This window comes from Vipera berus (assembly GCF_964194415.1).
Source record: "Vipera berus genome assembly, chromosome: 2".
In the NCBI taxonomy this organism is placed as follows: Eukaryota; Metazoa; Chordata; class Lepidosauria; order Squamata; family Viperidae; genus Vipera; species Vipera berus.
This window is the reverse complement of record NC_138203.1, coordinates 99,752,661-99,771,986: the sequence shown is the minus strand read 5'-3', so window position 1 is coordinate 99,771,986 and position 19,326 is coordinate 99,752,661. Positions and strand designations below refer to the sequence as shown.

The window sequence follows — 19,326 nt, the reverse complement described above, 5'->3', positions numbered from 1 at the left end:
CCCTTTGATCCTCAGTAAAGTGACTGCTGTACGTTTCAGACAGAATTTGAGAGTCAGACTTATTAATTGGATGCCACCTTTTGTGTGTTTATCTAGGGAAGTTCTCTTCTGTGTATGCCCAATGTTCTCAAAGTCTATTTAGAAAATGGGCAGACTAAAGCTTTCAAGTTTGAAGCAAACACAACAGTCAAGGTATGTTTAAATATAATATATGATTAGATGTTGGTTTAGGAGCTCTCACTTGGCAATGGTGGCCACTTGGGGGCTGGGCCTGTGAATATTTCTCAAACTCTCCACTATATTGTATGATGTATTATGAATAGAAATTGAATAAAAGAGGATAGATGCCCATGTAACTCCCTTTAAATTCAGTGACTAAAGCCAGAAGATGAATACATTGCTACAACATCTACAACAATAATGGAAAATGTAAGGAGCCTTGGTGGAGCAGTGGGCTAATGCCTCCTTAAGTAACACCAGCTGCCTGCAATTAGTGCAGGTTCGCATCCCACCAGGCTCAAGGTTGACTCAGCCTTCCATCCTTCCGAGGTAGGTAAAATGAGGACCCAGATTGTTGGGGGCAATTAAGCTGACTTTGTAATAATGCCGCTTGGGGTGTGTGTGAAAGCCCTAATAAGCAGGCATATACATAGAATGAAGGCTACTGCTAAGCTTGTAAGCCGCCCTGAGTCTTCGGAGAAGGGCGGGATATAAATGGAATTAAAATAAAAATAAATAAAATAAAAATAAAAATAAAAAATTGTGAGCAGGTAAAGTAACAAATCTGGTATATGGTAGAAACTCTTGGAGCCTCATGGACCAAACAACGTATTTCAATATTTTTGTTTGTTGAAGTGTCTTAAAAATAGAATAAGAAAGCAATCAATTAGCCAACTTGCCTCATCCATAATGCTGCCTGTATTTTTTAACGCTCATAAATATGGTTGGGACATGATCCACATTTAGCCAAGTAGCAGATTTTATTGTAGCCTATGGTTAATGCCCTTCATTGCAAATTTTATTTTCTAATGTATAGTAATGCGTACTTAACGATCAGAGAAATCAGTAGTACAAATCTTAATCCTCTATATCTCTGTCCTGGATGGTATTCTATTTTGATTCTAATCCATTTTCAAATTGTTATCAGATTACATTGCAGTCAACAATGGGGTTTGTTGTCAGTATGCTACACTAGCCAAGATTGTGTGCCAAAGAATTCTTATGCATTTGAATGGCTTCTCCATCATGGATCAGATCTGCTGCACCTTTTGCCATGTGTACAATTATCCTTGTGAACGATTAAGGACATCATTGTTTGTTCCCAGATAATTTCTACATGTTGTTGAAATTGTGATTTTTTTTAAAACCCCATAAATGATAGGATATTATACTCACTTTGAAAGAAAAGCTGTCCATTCAAAGCATTGAACATTTTGCCTTGGTTTTGGAAGAACAGTATAATGTGTTGAAGATGTATCTTCTGCATGATGATGAGCTCATTGAACGGGTGAGTTTCACTGCTTTAGGACATTTGTCTTGGTGGGGGGCAAATTAATGAAACTTTTGCCTGGAGATACTAACCAGTGCAGGGCGGTTAGAATTGCTCACTTTGGCATTTTGTCTTCTGCTTCATAATCCATAGATTGGGAGAGTATGAACTCCAATTATCAATTCCTGTCAGCTTGGCCAGCATGGCTAGTGATAACAGACATGGGATTTATAGATCAGTCACATTAATAGAACCACAAGTCTCACACCTTCCAAAATGGAAATATGTATCCCTTCGAAATATATGACTGATGGAAAACTAGGTCTCTGATTCAGAACATTGCACGCTTGTAAACCTGTTTATATAGCGGCAGCCTTACTGAAACAATACCAGTTTTCATTTATTGGTTTATGGCGGTAATAAGGACTTGCTTTGATATGAATATCAGTTTCCCTGGAATCTATTTTCATGAACTCTTTTCAACACAGTGTTAAGAGCTGTCAATTTGTTATTCAAAGTAAAATTTTAAACACCCTCTTAGAATTTGTATAATCTTATTACAAATGGTAGACCATAAATGTTTATTTAATACCACTTTGTTTTCTTTAAAGTACCACTGAATTGTACTTAAGTCATGCTTAAGTAGGGACGCGGTGGCTCAGTGGGTTAGGACGCTGAGCTTGTCGATCAGAAGGTCGGCAGTTTGGCGGGTCGAATCCCGAGTGCCGCATAACAGAGTGAGCGCCTGTTACTCGTCCCAGCTTCTGCCCACCTAGCAGTTCGAAAGCACGTAAAAATGCAAGTAGAAAAATAGGGACCACTATGGTGGGAAGGTAACAGCGTTCCGTGCGCCTTTGGCGTCTAGTCATGCCAGCCACATGACCACGGAGACGTCCTCGGACAAACGCTGGCTCTTCGGCTATGAAACGGAGATGAGCACCGGCCCCTAGAGTCGGAAACGACTAGCACGCATGTGCGGGGGAACCTTTACCTTTACCTTTACCATGCTTAAGTGGATTTAATATAAATTGCTTCCCTAATGAATCTTGAAATGAAGATAATACATACAAGATCTATTTCTCCAATTCTTTCTTCCAGAACGGCAAGCATTCGCCTTGCTATAATAGTAGATAATGAATGATCGAGTTTGAAACTTTTAGATAGGATTTTCCATCCTTTTGGGTTTTTTGATGAGATCCACATAGATTGGGTTTCCCCAAAGATTTGGGTGATCCTATATCCCTCCCTATCTTTGGCAGCTCTATCTGAATTTTGAAGCTGAACTGTTTTGAGCAGCTGTCCATCATTTCACCATTGGATCACAGATGCTCATTTTATCTGATAGCTTTCCTAAATTGTGTACATAGCCAAAATAAAAACCAAAATATTGGTGATTGCTGAGTAATTTTGTTACAAGAAAGAGGAATGGTGGCGATTGCACAAATTTGCAACTAATTTATTTTGAAATATATTTACATATAATTCTGCACAATTTATTCTGCTTCTACCATATATGGCGAGGGTCAAGAAGTTAGATGGGATTCTGAAGCCACATTCCACTGATCACTCAAAACTTTATAATGGGAATTCCACTGCCTTCTGGAACTTCACTAGAAATTTCCCACACTTTTCCAAGCAGCTATACAGTATTTAATGCTTAGCAGATATTCACTGGAAGCTGGTTTTTAATTAGAAGGATTTTTGTTATAGTGGTAATATGCTATAGACTCTTTATCTATCTATCTATCTATCTATCTATCTATCTATCTATCTATCTATCTATCTATCTATCCATTTCCATCCATCTATCTCTATCTATCTATCTATCTATCTATCTATCTATCTATCTATCTATCTATCTATCTATCTATCTATCTATCTATCTATCTATCTATCTCTATCTAATCTAATCTATCGATTCTATTGAATCTATCGAATCTATCTCTTTGTTTCAGGTGGTTCAGAGGAAAGAGTCTCATCATTATCGATGCCTCTTCAGAGTCTGCTTTATACCCAGGGATCCATTACATCTCTTGCAGCAAGATCCAGTGGCTTTTGAGTATCTCTATTTGCAGGTGAAATAAGAGTGCTTTGTGGGCTTTTCCTGACTTGGTTAGGTTTCATCAATAAATAACACAAGCCCAAGATGAATCATACAAGTTTATTCATCCATAACAATGTTGGTGTCTTCACATAGCGAATACAGATGAGTATAACACTGTACTGCACAACACTAATGGTAACTTTTCAAATTGTTTGAACACATTTGGAACTGTTCAAGAATTAATATATGTCAGAAATTTTGACTTTAATTTTTTGTACAAGTATTTTATAACTACAAAGACAAACAGGAAAAAATAAAGGTCAAATTGTGTGTCCAAATATGATATATGTGCAAAGGTAAGAGTGGGGTAAGGATTGGATAGTAAACTAGGGCTGAAGAATGTGTTTTTCTATAGTAATTTATTTATTCACAGGATACTGTAGTTTTAAAGATAATTGTTTCAGGTTTTCCATGAGTGCAGATCTCTTTGTGAGAGTAGAAAGAGGCTTCACAAATTTAATAGGTCAGTAAGAAAAGAAAAATATCGCTAAGGGCCTAGTACTGTCATTTACTGATTTAAAATTTGCATCTCTGGCTTAGAGTAAGCTAGCTTTCACTGGGGGCAATCTATACTGCGAATTTTGTTAAACATTTTTCACTTCAATCTTCAATTTCCCTTGGATTCTGTTTCCACCCTGTATTTTCAGTATGATCTCTTGTTCTTATGAGTGAAAAACAGAAATAATCTTTAAACAACCAATTGTAAAGTCCAAGAAATTCATCAGCAGTGACTGCAATCTACCTTACTGTCAAAAAAGATATCAATATTCTAACATGTTCCTAGATGGAGGCTTACATAGAAATGTCCAGATATTATGCCTATTCAGATACACATATAGGCTGCAATCACAGATTACACTCAACTTTATGTAATGTACTTGTATTGTCTTACTGTATGAAAATAAATCACAGTTTTACAGCCTACAGTAGGTACTTGTTAGTGTGTTGTTTGCCTGGCATAATGTCCCAGTAGGAAGTAATGGGTGGTTTATGGTTTCCAGAATTATTCAAGCCTTACTTAGCAATCTAAGTTACAATGCTGTAAGTCAAAATAGGAAAGAAAGCAAATCAACAACTGGCAAGATAATAAGAATACTGTTATGTTTGAAAACAAATATAAATCTGTCTCTAATACACACCTACATATTCTATAATGTGACATGTTAAATACCCAGCTATAAATATACCACAAGAATCTTTTGGTCAGTTTCTTTCTGTCCTAATTACATAGAGAAAAAGTGGGCTCAAAAATCTGGATTGGGTTGACATGTGCATGTCATGTCCCACTTGATTTCTCATATCAACATATGTGATGGATCACAGAATAACAGATTTAGAAGGGACCTTGGAGATCTTCTAGTCCAACCCCCTGCTCAATCAGAAGATAACTTTCTAGACAAATGACTCTCCAATCTCCTCTTAAAAGCTGAATGTGTGTTTCCAGATACAGAAGTTACAAATTCTCTGTCCTGCTAATAAATAAAGAGTGTGCATGTGTGAACCAGTCTCAAATTATACATGGCCCAAGGAAATTAATTAAACATTGGGCTTTGCAGCCAACATAATGGCGCCCGACCTTCGCTCCTTCCGTCGCGATCTGAAGACACATTTATTTGAACAAGCCGCCTTGGCCTGATGGGGGATGGGTTGGGTTTTTATTGTCATTTTTAATATATGTATTTACTGTTTTTAGCTTGGGCATATGTTTAATTCTTTTTAACTTTTGTATTTTTGTATTTTTTATATGTCTGCCCTGTTCACCGCCCTGAGTCCTTCGGGAGAAGGGCGGTATATAAATAAAATTATTATTATTATTATTATTATTATTATTATTATTATTATTATTATTATTATTATTATTATTATTGCCAAATGTTCTAACAGTAGAAACCACTTCATACAATAACAGGGTTAGATTAAAGCAGCCTGGTGGAAGTATCTGTCTCTTTCTCTCCCCTTCTTAACCTGGCCCTGTCCATTGCAGAGCTGTAGTGACGTGCTTCAAGAAAGGTTTGCTGTTGAGATGAAGTGCAGTGTTGCGTTAAGGCTGGCTGCCTTGCACATCCAAGAACGGATAATCACCTGCGCTCAGCCACAGAAAGTCTCACTAAAGTATATTGAGTAAGTGAAAAGGCATTCAGTTGTAAAAATCTACTTAAAACGTCTCAAGGAAAATGCAGTGGATTTAAAAAAAAATAAGACATTAAGCCAAGGAGTTCAAAAGTGATCTGTCATATAAGTTGGACTTTTAGTTGAGTTGTTTTCATCCTTTGCTCTCCTTGGCTGCCCGCTTCTGGTGGATGCTTGTTGTTGTGAACAATGCCACTTCTGGTTCTGAAGCTAGCAATTGTCCAAACTACATCGCAGTCTTGAACTGTAATATTTATAGGATGGTGACTGCAAGTTCTGCCAGATGATCATTTGGGGGTAGGTTTTTTTCCTCTCTCTCTTTTTTTTTTCTTATGCTACAGGAAGGATTGGGGAATAGAAAACTTTATTTCCTCAACTCTACTCCGAAACATGAGAGGCAAAGACATCAAAAAAGCTATCAGTTTCCACATGAAGAGGAATCATCTTTTGCTGGACCCAAGGCAAAAGGTAAAGTGCCTTTAAGACATCTAGGAAGGTCACCTTCTAGTGCAGACATGTCAAACACAAGGCCCGGGGGCCGGATGCGGCCCACAAAGTGGTTTCATGTGGCCTGCGAAGCCATCCTGGAAACACTGAGGGAACGGCCCCCACTGCCTTGGCCCTGGCCCAGAGACCCTCCTGCTGCCAGAGACCCTCAGATCTGTCCCACTCCTGCCCAGGCCCCCATAGGCACCCTTGACACGAACGATGTAGAGCTGGCCATGCCCACCCAGTAGGCCATAGGCACTCTAGCCACACCCACCCAGTAGGCCACGCCCACCCTGGCCATACCCACCCGGCCCCCTGAGGGCAACTGCAGTGCTGATTCGGCCCTCAATGAAATTGAGTTTGACACCCCTGTTCTAGTGGAACTTGACTCTGTCTTCATCTTCCTTGTTAGAGCTCCAAGGACCCTTAAATCCTTTTTATTCCTGTATTTACTCTTATAGAAGCTAATTTTTCCTTTCCCAAACACCAGAACTTATTCTTTGAAAGCAAGGGGGCGCAGTGGCTCAGTAGTTAAAGACCTTGTTAGCTAGGTTTGAGTTCCACATGAAGGGGTGAGCACCCTTCCTTGCATCACCTCCTGCAGTTTGAAAGTATGCAAATGTGAATACATAAATAGGTACCACTTTGGTGAGAAGGTAACAGCTTTCCATGTGCCTCAGCAGAGAGCCAAACTGGCCACATGATCACAGAAGTGTCTTCAGGTAACACTGGTCCCCTCAGCTAAGAAATGTAGATGAACCACCACCCCCCCACAGTCTAGAGTCAGACACAATTGGGGAAACCTTTATTGTTGGAAAGTATAAGGAAGAATAGGAAATGTATTTCTGTAATAATAAAGCCAGTTCTTTTATTGGTGGGACCAAGATGCAGGGGTAAGCAACCTCAGCTCTTTTATGACTCATGGACTTCAACTCCCAGAATTCCTGAGCCAGCATGGCTTAGGAATTCTGGGAGTTGAAGTCCACGAGTCATAAAAGAGCCGAGGTTGGCTACCCCTGGGCTTAGAAGATGCTTCATCTGTTGGCACTGGAGAGAACTAGAAAATATCACTAGCCAGCAAAGTATAAAAGGGAGGAGGGGCTGTGTGGTTGTGTGTATATAAATAAAAATGATCCAGTCATTGACTAAAAAGGGTGATTTGATCTCCCTCTGGTCTGCATTAGAAAAACTAATAAGATAATAACACTTACTGTATGTTCCAAGAACACAGTGATGGGGAATTTTAGGATGTGCATATGCTGTTGATAAAAAAGTAGAATACCGATAAAGCTAATGAATAATTGCCTAAATTTGTGATTTGAATATGTATTTATCAATCGGGAATCAACTAATCTCATATTTTATTGTATTGTTCAAAGCTTGGGATAACTTTATTAGTTAAAGGGAAACACAATATTTTTGTGCTGAATATTTCTCTGTAATGCTTTCAGAAATACCAACAGTTCCCAAGGTAGTCTTCATTTAGAGAACACAATTGGAACCAGCAATTGTGTTCAATAACTAAAGCAATCCTTAGGTAAAACTATAACTTACGATCTTACTTCAGCTTTCGTTTGCTTTTTTACCTGTGAAGATCATAAATGTGAACATTGGTCATAAAATTACTTTTTCATTACTATTGTAACTGTGAATGGTTGGTAAACAAGACAGTCAGTAAACAAAAATTGCCTATATTTCTGATTCTGAAATGCCCCATAATACTGGTGGACAACTGGGACATTTGCCCCACTACTGTCCCAAGAATGTCATGGTAGTAATAGCTTGCCATATTATTACTGTACCCAAATTTTACTGTATTAGATAGAACATAAGAGGCCAATTATAAAGATCTGGTTGTGTTAACTTTGTTTTTCAACAATTGCAGCATCTACTTTCCGCAGCTCAAGTGCGATTGTGTTACCTGCAGATTCTTGGAGACCTAAAACTCTACGGAGGGAAAATCTTTAATGCCACGCTCATGGTAAATTTATGACTTCTAATAGAAAAGAAAATATGTAGTTCAGGGCTGAACTGTTGGGTTCTTGGTGCTCTCTGAAATTGGCTGTTTTCTTGTAGATACAGGTAGTCCTAACTGGGACCAGCAACTGCTGCTAAATAGTTGCTAAGTGGAAAATCACATGACTGCAACTATGTTTTCCAGCTCAAAACTGATAAGATTTGGCTTTTGTTTGCCTTCCAACTACTCCCCACCCTTCGTATTGCTTGAGTGCTTGCTAATGTCTTGTACACATCAAAAGCAATGTGATTGCCATCGACACACGACATCAACAACTTACTCTCTTGAAATCCCTTCCTTTCCAATCTCCTTGCTCTGCAGGGAAAGCAGATGAGCGAGACAAAAATAAGTGATTTCCATAGGCAATCTCTCTTTTGCCTGATCCTTCCGCCTTTTCCCATGAAGCGGAAATCACAAGGGATCACAAGAGAATCTTCTACACATTGAAAGCAATGTGATCGTGCTGGAAGTCTGAGGCTGGAAGCCACAGGCATGCTATTCAAGCAGCTTACAATACTGACTTGAAATCTCTTTTCCATTTCTCCAGTCTGCAGTGCAGGAGGGGTGTTGGGGAAAAAAACAATTTATGTAAGCAATCTCTTCTTTACCTGATCCCTTCCTGCTGCCAACACAATCTGCTGGCTGTTTATAGCTACACCCTGATAGAATTAATCAAAGAAGAAAAACTAGGATTCAGGTACACCATTCAATGTAAGGATTGTTACAGCCACTATGTAGACCAAACAGATGGCAGATTGCACCACAAACATCAAATGGCAGAAAAAAGACATGAACAGTGCTTTAATCTTGTAACACATAGACAGACTTGACCATAGCTTATACTGAGAAACTGTTAACATTTTAGATCAAGCCAAATGCAAAATGCTAGGGAATTCCTGAAAATTTTGGCATTCACACATATCAGTCATCAGTAGACACACAAACTCTACTTTACATACTATTCAAAAGACACAAAGCCTAGAAAGGAAATAAGCAACCTAGAACACATCCTGTTCCCAGCAGCCAAAACTTAGATAGGCAAAAACAGGTGTGTGTGTGTGTGTGTGTGTGTGTGTGTGTGTGTGTATAAATACACACAACCAACTAACCTCACTCTCCTTTCCACTGATGGTGTTATCCAACTAACCCCACCTGGTAATGAAATGTCTGCAAGAAAACATCCAAGCTCAAAAAACATCAAGGACCCAACAGTTAAGATTTCTTTTTTTACAGCAAAATAGTTTTTTAGTGAATGTCTCAGCCTTTCTACCACTGTGTTCAATTCTTCAAGCTACAGCATGAAAGCCAGGTCATCCCTGTAATTTATGGGGATTTTCTCAAGGTCATTGGGAATGTCATGATGCAAGGAAACCGTTCGAATCCTTTATTTGAAATAGCTAGGTCTCTGTCTTAAAATGACTTTTAAGACCCCTTGTCATCATTTACACCTCTCACAGATTAGAGAAAACAAGGCAGTTATTTGATTGTTTATTGATTAGAATTGAACCCCTTGCCATATAAGCCAAAATTAAAACCCAGTGATCGAATGCCAGGACACATGCACACATCACAGACTGAAATACTGATGCAGTGACACAACCCAGGGTGTGGCAGTGTTAAGTCATCTATCACTGCTCGCATCAGAAGAACTTCCCTGTTTCCAATGTGGTGTACAGATACCATTAAAGGAAAAAAGGAGGACTGGCACTTTTCCAAAACAAAGGATGGCATAGTAGTTAATGGGTTGAAGCAAGACCATGGAGCTGTCACTCTTAGTAATGCTATTGCTCATCTATTACTTTGAGCTGTCACTCTTACTTGCCTTACTAATAGAGATCTGGTGTATTTACGATAGGAAGGGAGGGGCATCTTGAATTCATGGAGGGGAGGCAAGATGAAAATAAAATAGTGCCCATGTAGACGTCTCAGATTTTACACCAATAAAAAAGAATGTTGCTAATTCTATCTCATTGGATAGGTAGTTACTAGTGGGAGTAAGTGGTCCTGTAGATGCAAAAGAAGGGTTTTAAAACTGTTAGCACCTGGAATTGTGCTGGAAAGTAGAGAGGTGGGGACAGAGAAGAGTTTGCTTAGCCTTGCGAGAGTCTGGTCCAAGGTGAAAAAGTTGTCCATGACTGCAGCAAGTTTCAGAAGCACTCTTTGCTGTTAATGTTTAATGCGAGGCAATAAAGGAGAAGATGCCATTTGTGGTACACAAGGCCCAGTTATTTTAAGAGTTCTGAAATTCAATATCAGCATTAGAAATGTCAACCCAAGTCTTTTCTGACTCTCATCTTGAAATAACCAGTAACCTGCTTTTCCTGAAGTCCACGCATGACACTATTTCTGTTTTGCTTGGAAGATAAATAGACCCATCATAATCATTTCTTCATCGCCATTTAGAAAGAGGCCTGATGCTACATATAGAGTCAGATGACGAACAGGCTGCTGCATGTTTGATGGGAAAAGGTTGTGCGCCTATATTTTGAATCTCTGGATTCAACTCTTTGCCCCATTAGTGTGTCTGTGTATAGCAGGGGTCTTCAAACTTGGCCCTTTTATGACTGGTGGACTTCAACTCCCAGAATTCCTCAGGCAGCCATCCTGGCTGAGGAATTCTGGGGGTTGAAGTCCACCAGTCATAAAAGGGCCAGGTTTGAAGACCCCTGATGTATAGATAACACATAGGATCAACCCAAGAAGGCCTACCCTCTGAGGCCTTGAGATGAAGCCACTGTTCTCTTTTACCCATTTTCTTCCCAGGACCAGCCTTGACACTCTCCTGCCAAATTAACTCGTTAGCCAGTCACCTTAAAAGCTGAGATCATTTCTCAGATCCACAAATTGTGAGGGGTCCACAGCTTGATCACATCTATTAAGATGAGCTATGATAATCCAAAAATGTTCGGCAAATATGTGGAAATAGTAATTTCCTCAATTGATCAGTAATACAGAAAAAACAGACCTGCTGCCCTCATCCAGTGCTGGAGTTAATAAATGAAATAACTGGATAATTTCCTGCTTTCCTCTACAGTATGGCATAAATGATGGCCAGTAAGTTTCATAAAATATTGAATCATGTCAAAGTTAGCTGTTCGATTCCCATTTAGATTTTGTAATGCTTTTGCAAACTTTTGGCTGCATTCATAAAATATAATAAGCTGTTATTTGTATAACTACTGTACATATTTCTGAATTAATGGTGATTAATTTCACACACGTTAAACATTTCTAAACCATTGTTGAGACAGCAGAAGTATAAGCCTCTATTTTATACAGAGAGTGAGAGAGACATATGCTTTGCTTTGGGGGGGGGAGGGTTTCTACAGAATACTATTAAAAGAACTTCTGAACTGATCCGAAATGTCTACTCAAGACCAGAGTGTATTTAAACATAATGATATGAAAGTTCAAATTGTGTTACTTCATTGTGTGGGTTTCTTTACATATCCAAATTAAATTGTACAGATATTGTAGCCATTGAATACATAGGCATGAGTTCGTTCCTTTCTAAGCTTGGTCACAAGCTGCTTTTCCCCCATGAAGCTACAGGACAGAGAGACATGCATTGCCTTGCTGGTGGGAGCCAAATACGGAATCAGTCAAGTGGTTAATAGCAAACTCAACATCGTAACCTTGCTGGCAGAATTTGCTAGCATAAGCAGACTGGAGCTCACTAAAGAATCCGACAAAGTAAGCATGGTGAAGATCTACCTCCAAGATATAAAGGTAAATATATTTCTTATCAATTTTTGATGCATTTAGTCTGTCAGGAACATTTCAGCTCGTCACGTTTTCTGTCTTCCATACAAGGTGCTCACTGTGCTGCTGGAGTCCAACAGTGCCAAAGATCTGGCTTGTCTCATCAATGGTTACTACAGAATGTTTGTAGATGCAAGCAGCTGCATATTCATCTGGGAGGAGAGAAAACCTCAAATGCACCGGATCTCTGCTGAGGAAGGTAAAAAGCAAGTTTCCTCAAATAAGTAAAGGCGTGAGAGGAATCTTCCCAGCTCGATAGTACACCTGTTGCTAGAAATCCATGCGTGGATTTAGTACGCTGGTGTCTCAAGTCTGTTATTTATTTCTTCACTATACAGCTTTATTGCCCCTTCATTTGTACGGGCAAAAGCCAAAGGGTTCTTAGAAACACCATTTGAAGTGGTCATTTAGATACATTGAAAGGACGTGGGAGATGTTTCTGTCACACTTGAATATGAATTCATCTAATTTCAGCTGCATAAACCAACATCCTAGTTACCGTTCAAGGCACAGTTCTCATAATTTTGCGTGCAGTCAAAATTCTCAGGCTTCCTATAGTTGAACCCGACCCCATTTTCCCCCATCCAGATCTCCACAGTCTCCAGACACTGAGATGGACCCTCAAAGACTGTCACTTAGAGACAGTCCCTGTTTATCCCACAGAGAGGGCCTCCTCAGGGTGCCACCGGTCAGAGAATGTCGTCTGGTGGCCCCCAGGGGGAGGTCCTTCTCTGTGGGCGCCCCGGATTTATGGAATCGGTTGCCGGTCGAGCTCCGGATGGCGCCCGACCTTTGCTCCTTCCGACGCGATCTGAAGACTCACTTATTCGAACAAGCCGGCCTGGCCTGATGGGGGATGGGTTGGGATTTTATTGTTGTTTTTAATATATCTATTTATTGTTTTAGTTTGGGCACGGTGTTTAATTCTTTTTTAACTTTTGTACCTTTGTATTTTTATATGTTTGCCCTGTTCACTGCCCTGAGTCCCTCAGGAGAAGGGCGGTATACAAATAAAATTATTAATTATTAATTAATTAATTAATCCTTTGGCTATCCAAATGGTGCTGCAGAGAACAGTATTCTGGGTATGTTCAGAGGAATCCTTTTTTCATATTTTAGCCGCACAGTCATCTTAAGAACCATTTTTTCAGGGAGCTTTTATTTCAACTGCATTCTACGTTTGGTTGGAAAGAAGGTGCAACTCCAAGGAAACTTGTCTTGTTTGTGCTTGCAGGATATGAATCTAGAACCTGCAGTGACTCTGAAGAATCTTCTGAGCCAGATTCCTCCTTGGACCGTTTCTCAGACACGCATTCACCTAAGTACAGCAGTATTAGCCCCCCAACTGAGGAGGGGCAAGAGCTGGAGCAACAAAAGAAGACCCCAGAGGCCAAAGAAATGAGCTTTTGCAATGGTTACAGCTTAAGCGATAGCCTTTCGGAAGCGTCTGAGTCAGCCACGGAAAGCAGGGGGCCGAAGTCCAGTGGCTCAAGTGACTCTCTGGATGCCCTGGAAGAAGATGACTTAGAAGCATGCTCAGCAAGCAGGCCAGAGATTTTTCAGTTTTGTAACTCTGCTCTTCAGAGATTGGCGTCTGATGACAAGATGCTTTTTGGTGGGTATGATGGAGACGAGGAAAGCAGAACATCACAAGAAAGTTTTTTCTCTTTCCTCCTGCCACCCCTGGTATCCAGTCCGGGTCTTCCACAGCCAGAAGAGGAATCCAGAAAAGAAAATGGCGTGAGTATTCTAGAGTCCAAGTTGGCCAAAAGCAACGTCATGGAGTACTATAGCCTCTGTGCCAATCTCTCCCCAGCCAGCAGTGGAGGGAAGAATACACAGAGTGGCAGCCCCGAAAGCTGCTCTTTGCAGGAGCCTGAAGACCATGAAAAAATCAGTCAGGGCCAGACTCCTGTCTTTGTCTTGAGATCTCCCCCTGGCTTTGAAAAGACTAATTCAGGTGATAACTTCTGTGATGCAACTGAAAGGATGAACCCAACAGAGCCACAAGCAGGTACGTAAAAAGAAAATCCCTAGAGCAAGGGTGTCAAACTCAATTTCACTGAGGGCCGCATCAGCATTGCGGTTGCCCTCAGGGGGCCGGGCGGGTGTGGCCTGGGTGGGTGTGGCCTGGGTGGGCGTGGCCTACTGGGTGGGCGTGGCTAGAGTACGTATGGCCTACTAGGTGGGCGTGGCCAGCTCTACATCGTTCACATCAAGGGGGCCTATGGGGGCCTGGGCAGGAGTGGGACAGATCTGAGGGTCTCTGGCAGAAGGAGGGTCTCTGGGCCAGGGCCAAGGCAGTGGGGGCCGTCCCCTCACTGTTTCCAGGATGGCTTCACAGGCCGCATGAAACCACTTTGCGGGCTGGATCTGGGCCCCGGGCCTTGTGTTTGACATGTCTGCCCTAGAGTAACTCTGTTGTGGTATGAACCTCCCAAAGTCCTTTAAATAGGGGTGTTAAGTTTGACTGCTGTCTGAGCAATCCTTCTGGGTCTTTTTCACAGTCCACAGCATTATTCATTGTGTCTTGCAGTGCTATAGTATCTATATGAGGCCCTTAGAATAATTAAAGTTGATTGAGTTGCTTGCTGAAATCTAGCTGGCTATTAGCTTTTCCCTTCATACTCAAAATACGCATCATCTAATTATTCCTTGTACCTGCCCGGTATTTTGTTTCCGTTTAGGCAAGGGTATGAGTTCATGGCTACTCCACAAGACCGATTGCAAAGAAAATTCCAGTTCAGAGTTTCATATTATTAAGGGACATGGTGGCTCAGTGGGTTAGGACACTGAGCTTGTCAATCAGAAGGTCGGCAGTTTGGCGGGTCGAATCCAGAGTGCCGTGTAACAGAGTGAGCGCCTGTTACTCGTCCCAGCTTCTGCCAACCTAGCAGTTCGAAAGCACGTAAAAATGCAAGTAGAAAAATAGGGACTACGGTGGGAAGGTAACAGCGTTCCGTGCGCCTTTGGCGTCTAGTCATGCCGGCCACATGACCACGGAGACGTCCTCGGATAAGTGCTGGCTCTTCGGCTTTGAAACGGAGATGAGCACCGGCCCCTCGAGTCGGAAACAACTAGCACGCATGTGCGGGGGAACCTTTATGAGTTAATGGCTATTCCACAAGACCGATTGCAAAGAACATTCCAGTTCAGAGTTTCATATTATTACATTTCCTCTGATAGGTTTTTTTTCCTTTTATTTGCTAAAAGAACGAATATATGGGAATAAATTGTGGTGGTGCTAGTTATGTTCATACAGCTAAAGGTGGTGGAATGATCATGTGAGAACACTTTAACACAGAAATTAACAATTACCACTACTAACTACTACTGCCCCATGATAGCAGGATTTCTCCTCTAGTCTCTCTCAAGTTTTCATCCCTTTTGTGCCATAAAAAGACAGAAAAGTGGATGGAAGAGGAAGGTAGGCAAGTATGTCTCCAACTCTGTTTGCAGGGGTGACGCTTTTGAACTGGTCACAATACAGTACATTTCAGTCACAGGGTGAGAGGGGCAGGACATTAGATCAGAGGTCCCCAACCTTTTGGGCACCAAGGACCAGTTCCATGGAGAGAGGTTTTTCCGTGGACCGGAAGGGGCGTGGTTTTGTGTGCTGCCTGCATCCTGTGGATGGGGCTTGTTTGTGCAGACTGGCTGCTGACGTGCCACGGACCGGTACTGGTCTACGGACCGGGAGTTGGGGACCCCTGCCTTAGATAACTCCTGGCATTTCCATAGTTTCTTAGCTTGTAGAAAGAAAAGAATGGTGTGTGCACCTTTAGATAACTCACACATAGCAGCAGCAACATACATCTTTTCACAAACTACTGTTGAAATGAGATGAAAATATTTCTCTACATTGATGGGCTTTTCTTTATTTTTAGGTTCTGAAATTCTACCCCTACCTCGTTCCCCAGGATTGCCATCCTATGGCAGCTTGGATGAAAACATCCTGTCAAGGCAAAGCAGAAGGATGAAACCCAGGCCAGGAAAAGAGCCAACGTGGGCCAATAATTTGAGGAAAAGAAGGTCCTTCCTCGAGACAAATTATACTTCCCAAGTTAGTTTCCCCAAAGCTTTACCCTACGCCCTGGAAACCGATGTTTGTTACAGTAGAGATGCTACTGTTTCAGGAGCATCTGCAGCTGAGAGTTTACTGAAGGAACCCCAGCAAAATTCCAGTCTCCTTGAAGCCACACAAAAAATCCAGGTGGTCCAAAATTCAACCTCATCATCTGACGCAACACAAATGGGGCAGAATTCATCAGGACCCAATGCAGTTTTGTGCCTGACCTCTGCCCAGGCAAGTGGAGGAGGTTTAGACTTGAGCAATTACTCTTTAAATTCTTTTTATATGGCCCCCCATCAGAGTCACCATTTAAGTACACCAGGAATTGCATTTCACCAGGAAGATCTTGATCCCACTTGCAAAGACAAAACAGAAAAGCTTACAGAAATAGCTAGAGGGGTTCAGGGACACTGCGAAGTAAAGGCAGAGTGTTCCGTAAAACAAGCACTTGATAAAAAAGCGAGTACAATCAAAGCTATGCCTCCAGCAGGAGTCAGTTATGTTTTGATTGAGGAAATAATACACACTACCACCAAACCTTCAGCATCTCTGAAAAGCATCCAAGACAAACGTTTGTCTTTTGCCCCAGACTTGGATCTGGGTTCTCTGCCTGCTGAGAAAGATGAGAAACAGGAACAAATTGTGTTAGATCCCTCCAAGAGAGATTCCATCTTGTGTGAATCCAGCCAGGCCCTCGGAGGCTTAAAGCTTGAAGAAGGTATCAGCCAATTGTCAAATAAGGGTGCTAAAGAGAAATCGGGAGGTGAGAAACATCTAGGGATTTCAAATGTAACTGAACTATTTTTCAACTGCAGTGATACTTCAGGCCAAATTTGCTGGCCAAATCTCAGTTCAACAGCAGAAAATGCACAAATCTGTCAGCAAGCAGATAAGAAGTGCCAGGGAATCACTAGCCAAAATGGCCTGGGCGTTAATAATTTATCTTTAAAAGATGGGGTGATAAATCAAGTCCCAGCCCACTTATCAGCCATGAGTATGTCTCATAATCTGTGCCCATCTACGGAGGTTGCTGGTGACTATAAAACAGAGGGGAAAAACCTCACAGGAGATGCTCTCATTACAGATTATAAAAATAAGAGATACAGTTCACTAATGGCTTCCTCAGAGAAGAACACAGAACAGAGTGAAACTGATAGTTCAGCTGGACGGAGTTACCCTTCCTTTGACAGACCCAGTGAGGAAAACTGTACTTCAGATCTATCCCCTGACAACGCAACTGGGGGTGCAGTAGCATTCAGTAATACAGGTCCACCAGGTTTAGTCAATTCTGAGGAAATATCTACACCCAGACATAAACCGGCGACGTGCAGCTGCCAGTTGTCTTATGCAAGCTGTTTCCATGGGGCAGAAAATGAAGCGGAATTGGACTGCACCAAACCCTTTGCAAGTAGCATTTCTGAAGGACCCTTAACAACTCCACCTTCAACAAGAAACCCACTGCCTTCAGATTTTAATCCCACCAGGCGCCTTCAACAACATACTTATACGGATGGGGCCCCCAGAGAGTCTCAGAATCACAGATACCTCCCAGGATTGCCTATCAAAGAACTGAGCTATATGAAAGAAAAATGGTCTGTCTCGCCATTCGACTTCTGCCATTTGTTAGGGGATGTGGTAGAGCTACAGGAAGTTTTAAGGTGGTCTTCAGGAAACCAAAGAAAACATCCAGAGGATCAATGTCCCGCCCTTTTTTCAGAAAACAAGGACACCTTGTATGCGCAATCACAGAGATTGCTGTCTAATTGCCAGAAGATTATCAAAGCACCAGGGCCTTCTCCAGAGACACAAATGATAGTTCAGAAGACCTTCCAGAACCTTCTTCAGTTGACAGAAGTATGCTTACAGTTCACAGACTGTGGCCTTTGCAGTAATGGGCACATAGACCTTAAAACCAACCTGAGGGATGTTTTGTGTAGCTATCAACAGTTTTTGGAGGCATGTAGGCAAACTCATGAGAAGGATTACTCCAGCCTAAGCCTAAAACTATGTGTGTGCCAATATACGGCCCTCACTGCTTCCCTTTTCTGCCTTGTACAGCAGTTCATAGCTTCATCCTGCACATGAGATGGATTTGCTGTCTCTTCCTGCTTCTCCTTTCTTTGCACTAACAGTACAACTCTTGATAAATTCACTATAAAGAGAGAATTAGCTATTTTGAACACTTGCGTATTTTTGTGACCTTCTGAGTTGGCCTGATAAATGTATAACCCTGGGAGATTCTAATAAAAACAGGGGATGTGTAAAAGAATGGCTGAAGGAACTGAGGCAATTGCTTGGTTTCATCTGTCAATGGATATTAATGCTGAAAGCTTGAGTGAAGTCAAGGGAATAAGTCTCATAAAACTCATAGATAGCATGTTGATTCACATCCAATTTTACTCTTTTTCCCCTCTTTCCTCTCTAAGTGTAGAAGGCAAAAGATCAATCTTTTCTGAAGGTCTTTTCAATGTTAACAGCTGTAGATAAATGCTGCTTAAGAACAGCTCAAAGAGAACGCTGTAGGTCAAACTGGACAGATCTACTGAACATATTAGCTTACAATGTTAGTGTGTCCCAATTGGTGGACATGTTGATCAAGGTTAATGAAACCGTACCATAGGTATCTGTCTTTTGTCTGGGACTCTTATTTCTGGTGTTTTAAATAAATGCACCTGGAGTATGTTACAAAGATACATTTTAAAAAAGAGCCAGTGATGTGTGATTGATAAAATGCTGGACTAACACCAAGAAAACCCAGATTCTTGTTTACCTAAGCCCTGGAGGTTCACTTGGCAACTTTGGGCCACCCCAATTCTTTCAACCCAACCTGTCTGGCATGTCAAGGGTCACAGGCAGTGAAGCATCACAGGCAGTGCGGTGGTGTAATAGGATGTGAGAATAACCTTGGGAAACCACGAAGAAGTGCTGATGCCTACGTAATGGTCCTTCCTCCTGTTTCCCAGGGTTGTTTTCACAGCCTATTGCAGGTAGTAACAGCTTTTCTTCACCCAGTTGCTTTTATTTTCTATTTTAAAGGGATGCTCCCCTTTAAAATAGAACACAACTTTTGAACAGTATTTTCACCCAATTGTACTCACTGAAAATGGAAGTGCTGTATCTGCTTACCCAATAAATAAATACATAAGGTCTCCTGTATTTAGTTAATTAGCCGGAAGTAAGCTCTACTATAGTAGCCTTGCTTCTGAGTCCCTATGTAGGCTAGCACTCTAGAGCCTTTTATAACATTCCTATTTTAGAACACT

The 19,326-nt window shown here is 41.3% G+C and overlaps 1 protein-coding gene across 5 annotated transcripts in view; it reads left to right on the top strand.

Moving 5' to 3' along the window:
- The window catches only part of FRMPD1 (FERM and PDZ domain containing 1), a 74,427-nt gene extending 55,592 nt beyond the window's left edge, over positions 1-18,835 (top strand). For 3 of the 5 annotated variants that reach the window (XM_081317788.1, XM_081317790.1, XM_081317789.1), the window contains 10 exons: positions 97-192; positions 1,382-1,507; positions 3,445-3,564; positions 5,578-5,714; positions 6,065-6,191; positions 8,098-8,193; positions 11,776-11,958; positions 12,043-12,190; positions 13,226-14,005; positions 15,879-18,835. In XM_081317788.1, the coding sequence (XP_081173914.1) occupies positions 97-192; positions 1,382-1,507; positions 3,445-3,564; positions 5,578-5,714; positions 6,065-6,191; positions 8,098-8,193; positions 11,776-11,958; positions 12,043-12,190; positions 13,226-14,005; positions 15,879-18,148 (4,083 nt within the window). In that variant the 3' untranslated portion in view covers positions 18,149-18,835. The remainder of the gene's footprint in view (positions 1-96; positions 193-1,381; positions 1,508-3,444; positions 3,565-5,577; positions 5,715-6,064; positions 6,192-8,097; positions 8,194-11,775; positions 11,959-12,042; positions 12,191-13,225; positions 14,006-15,878) is intronic. The other 2 variants (XM_081317787.1, XM_081317791.1) reach the window with 1 other exon arrangement.
- Positions 18,836-19,326: the final 491 nt, after the last annotated feature.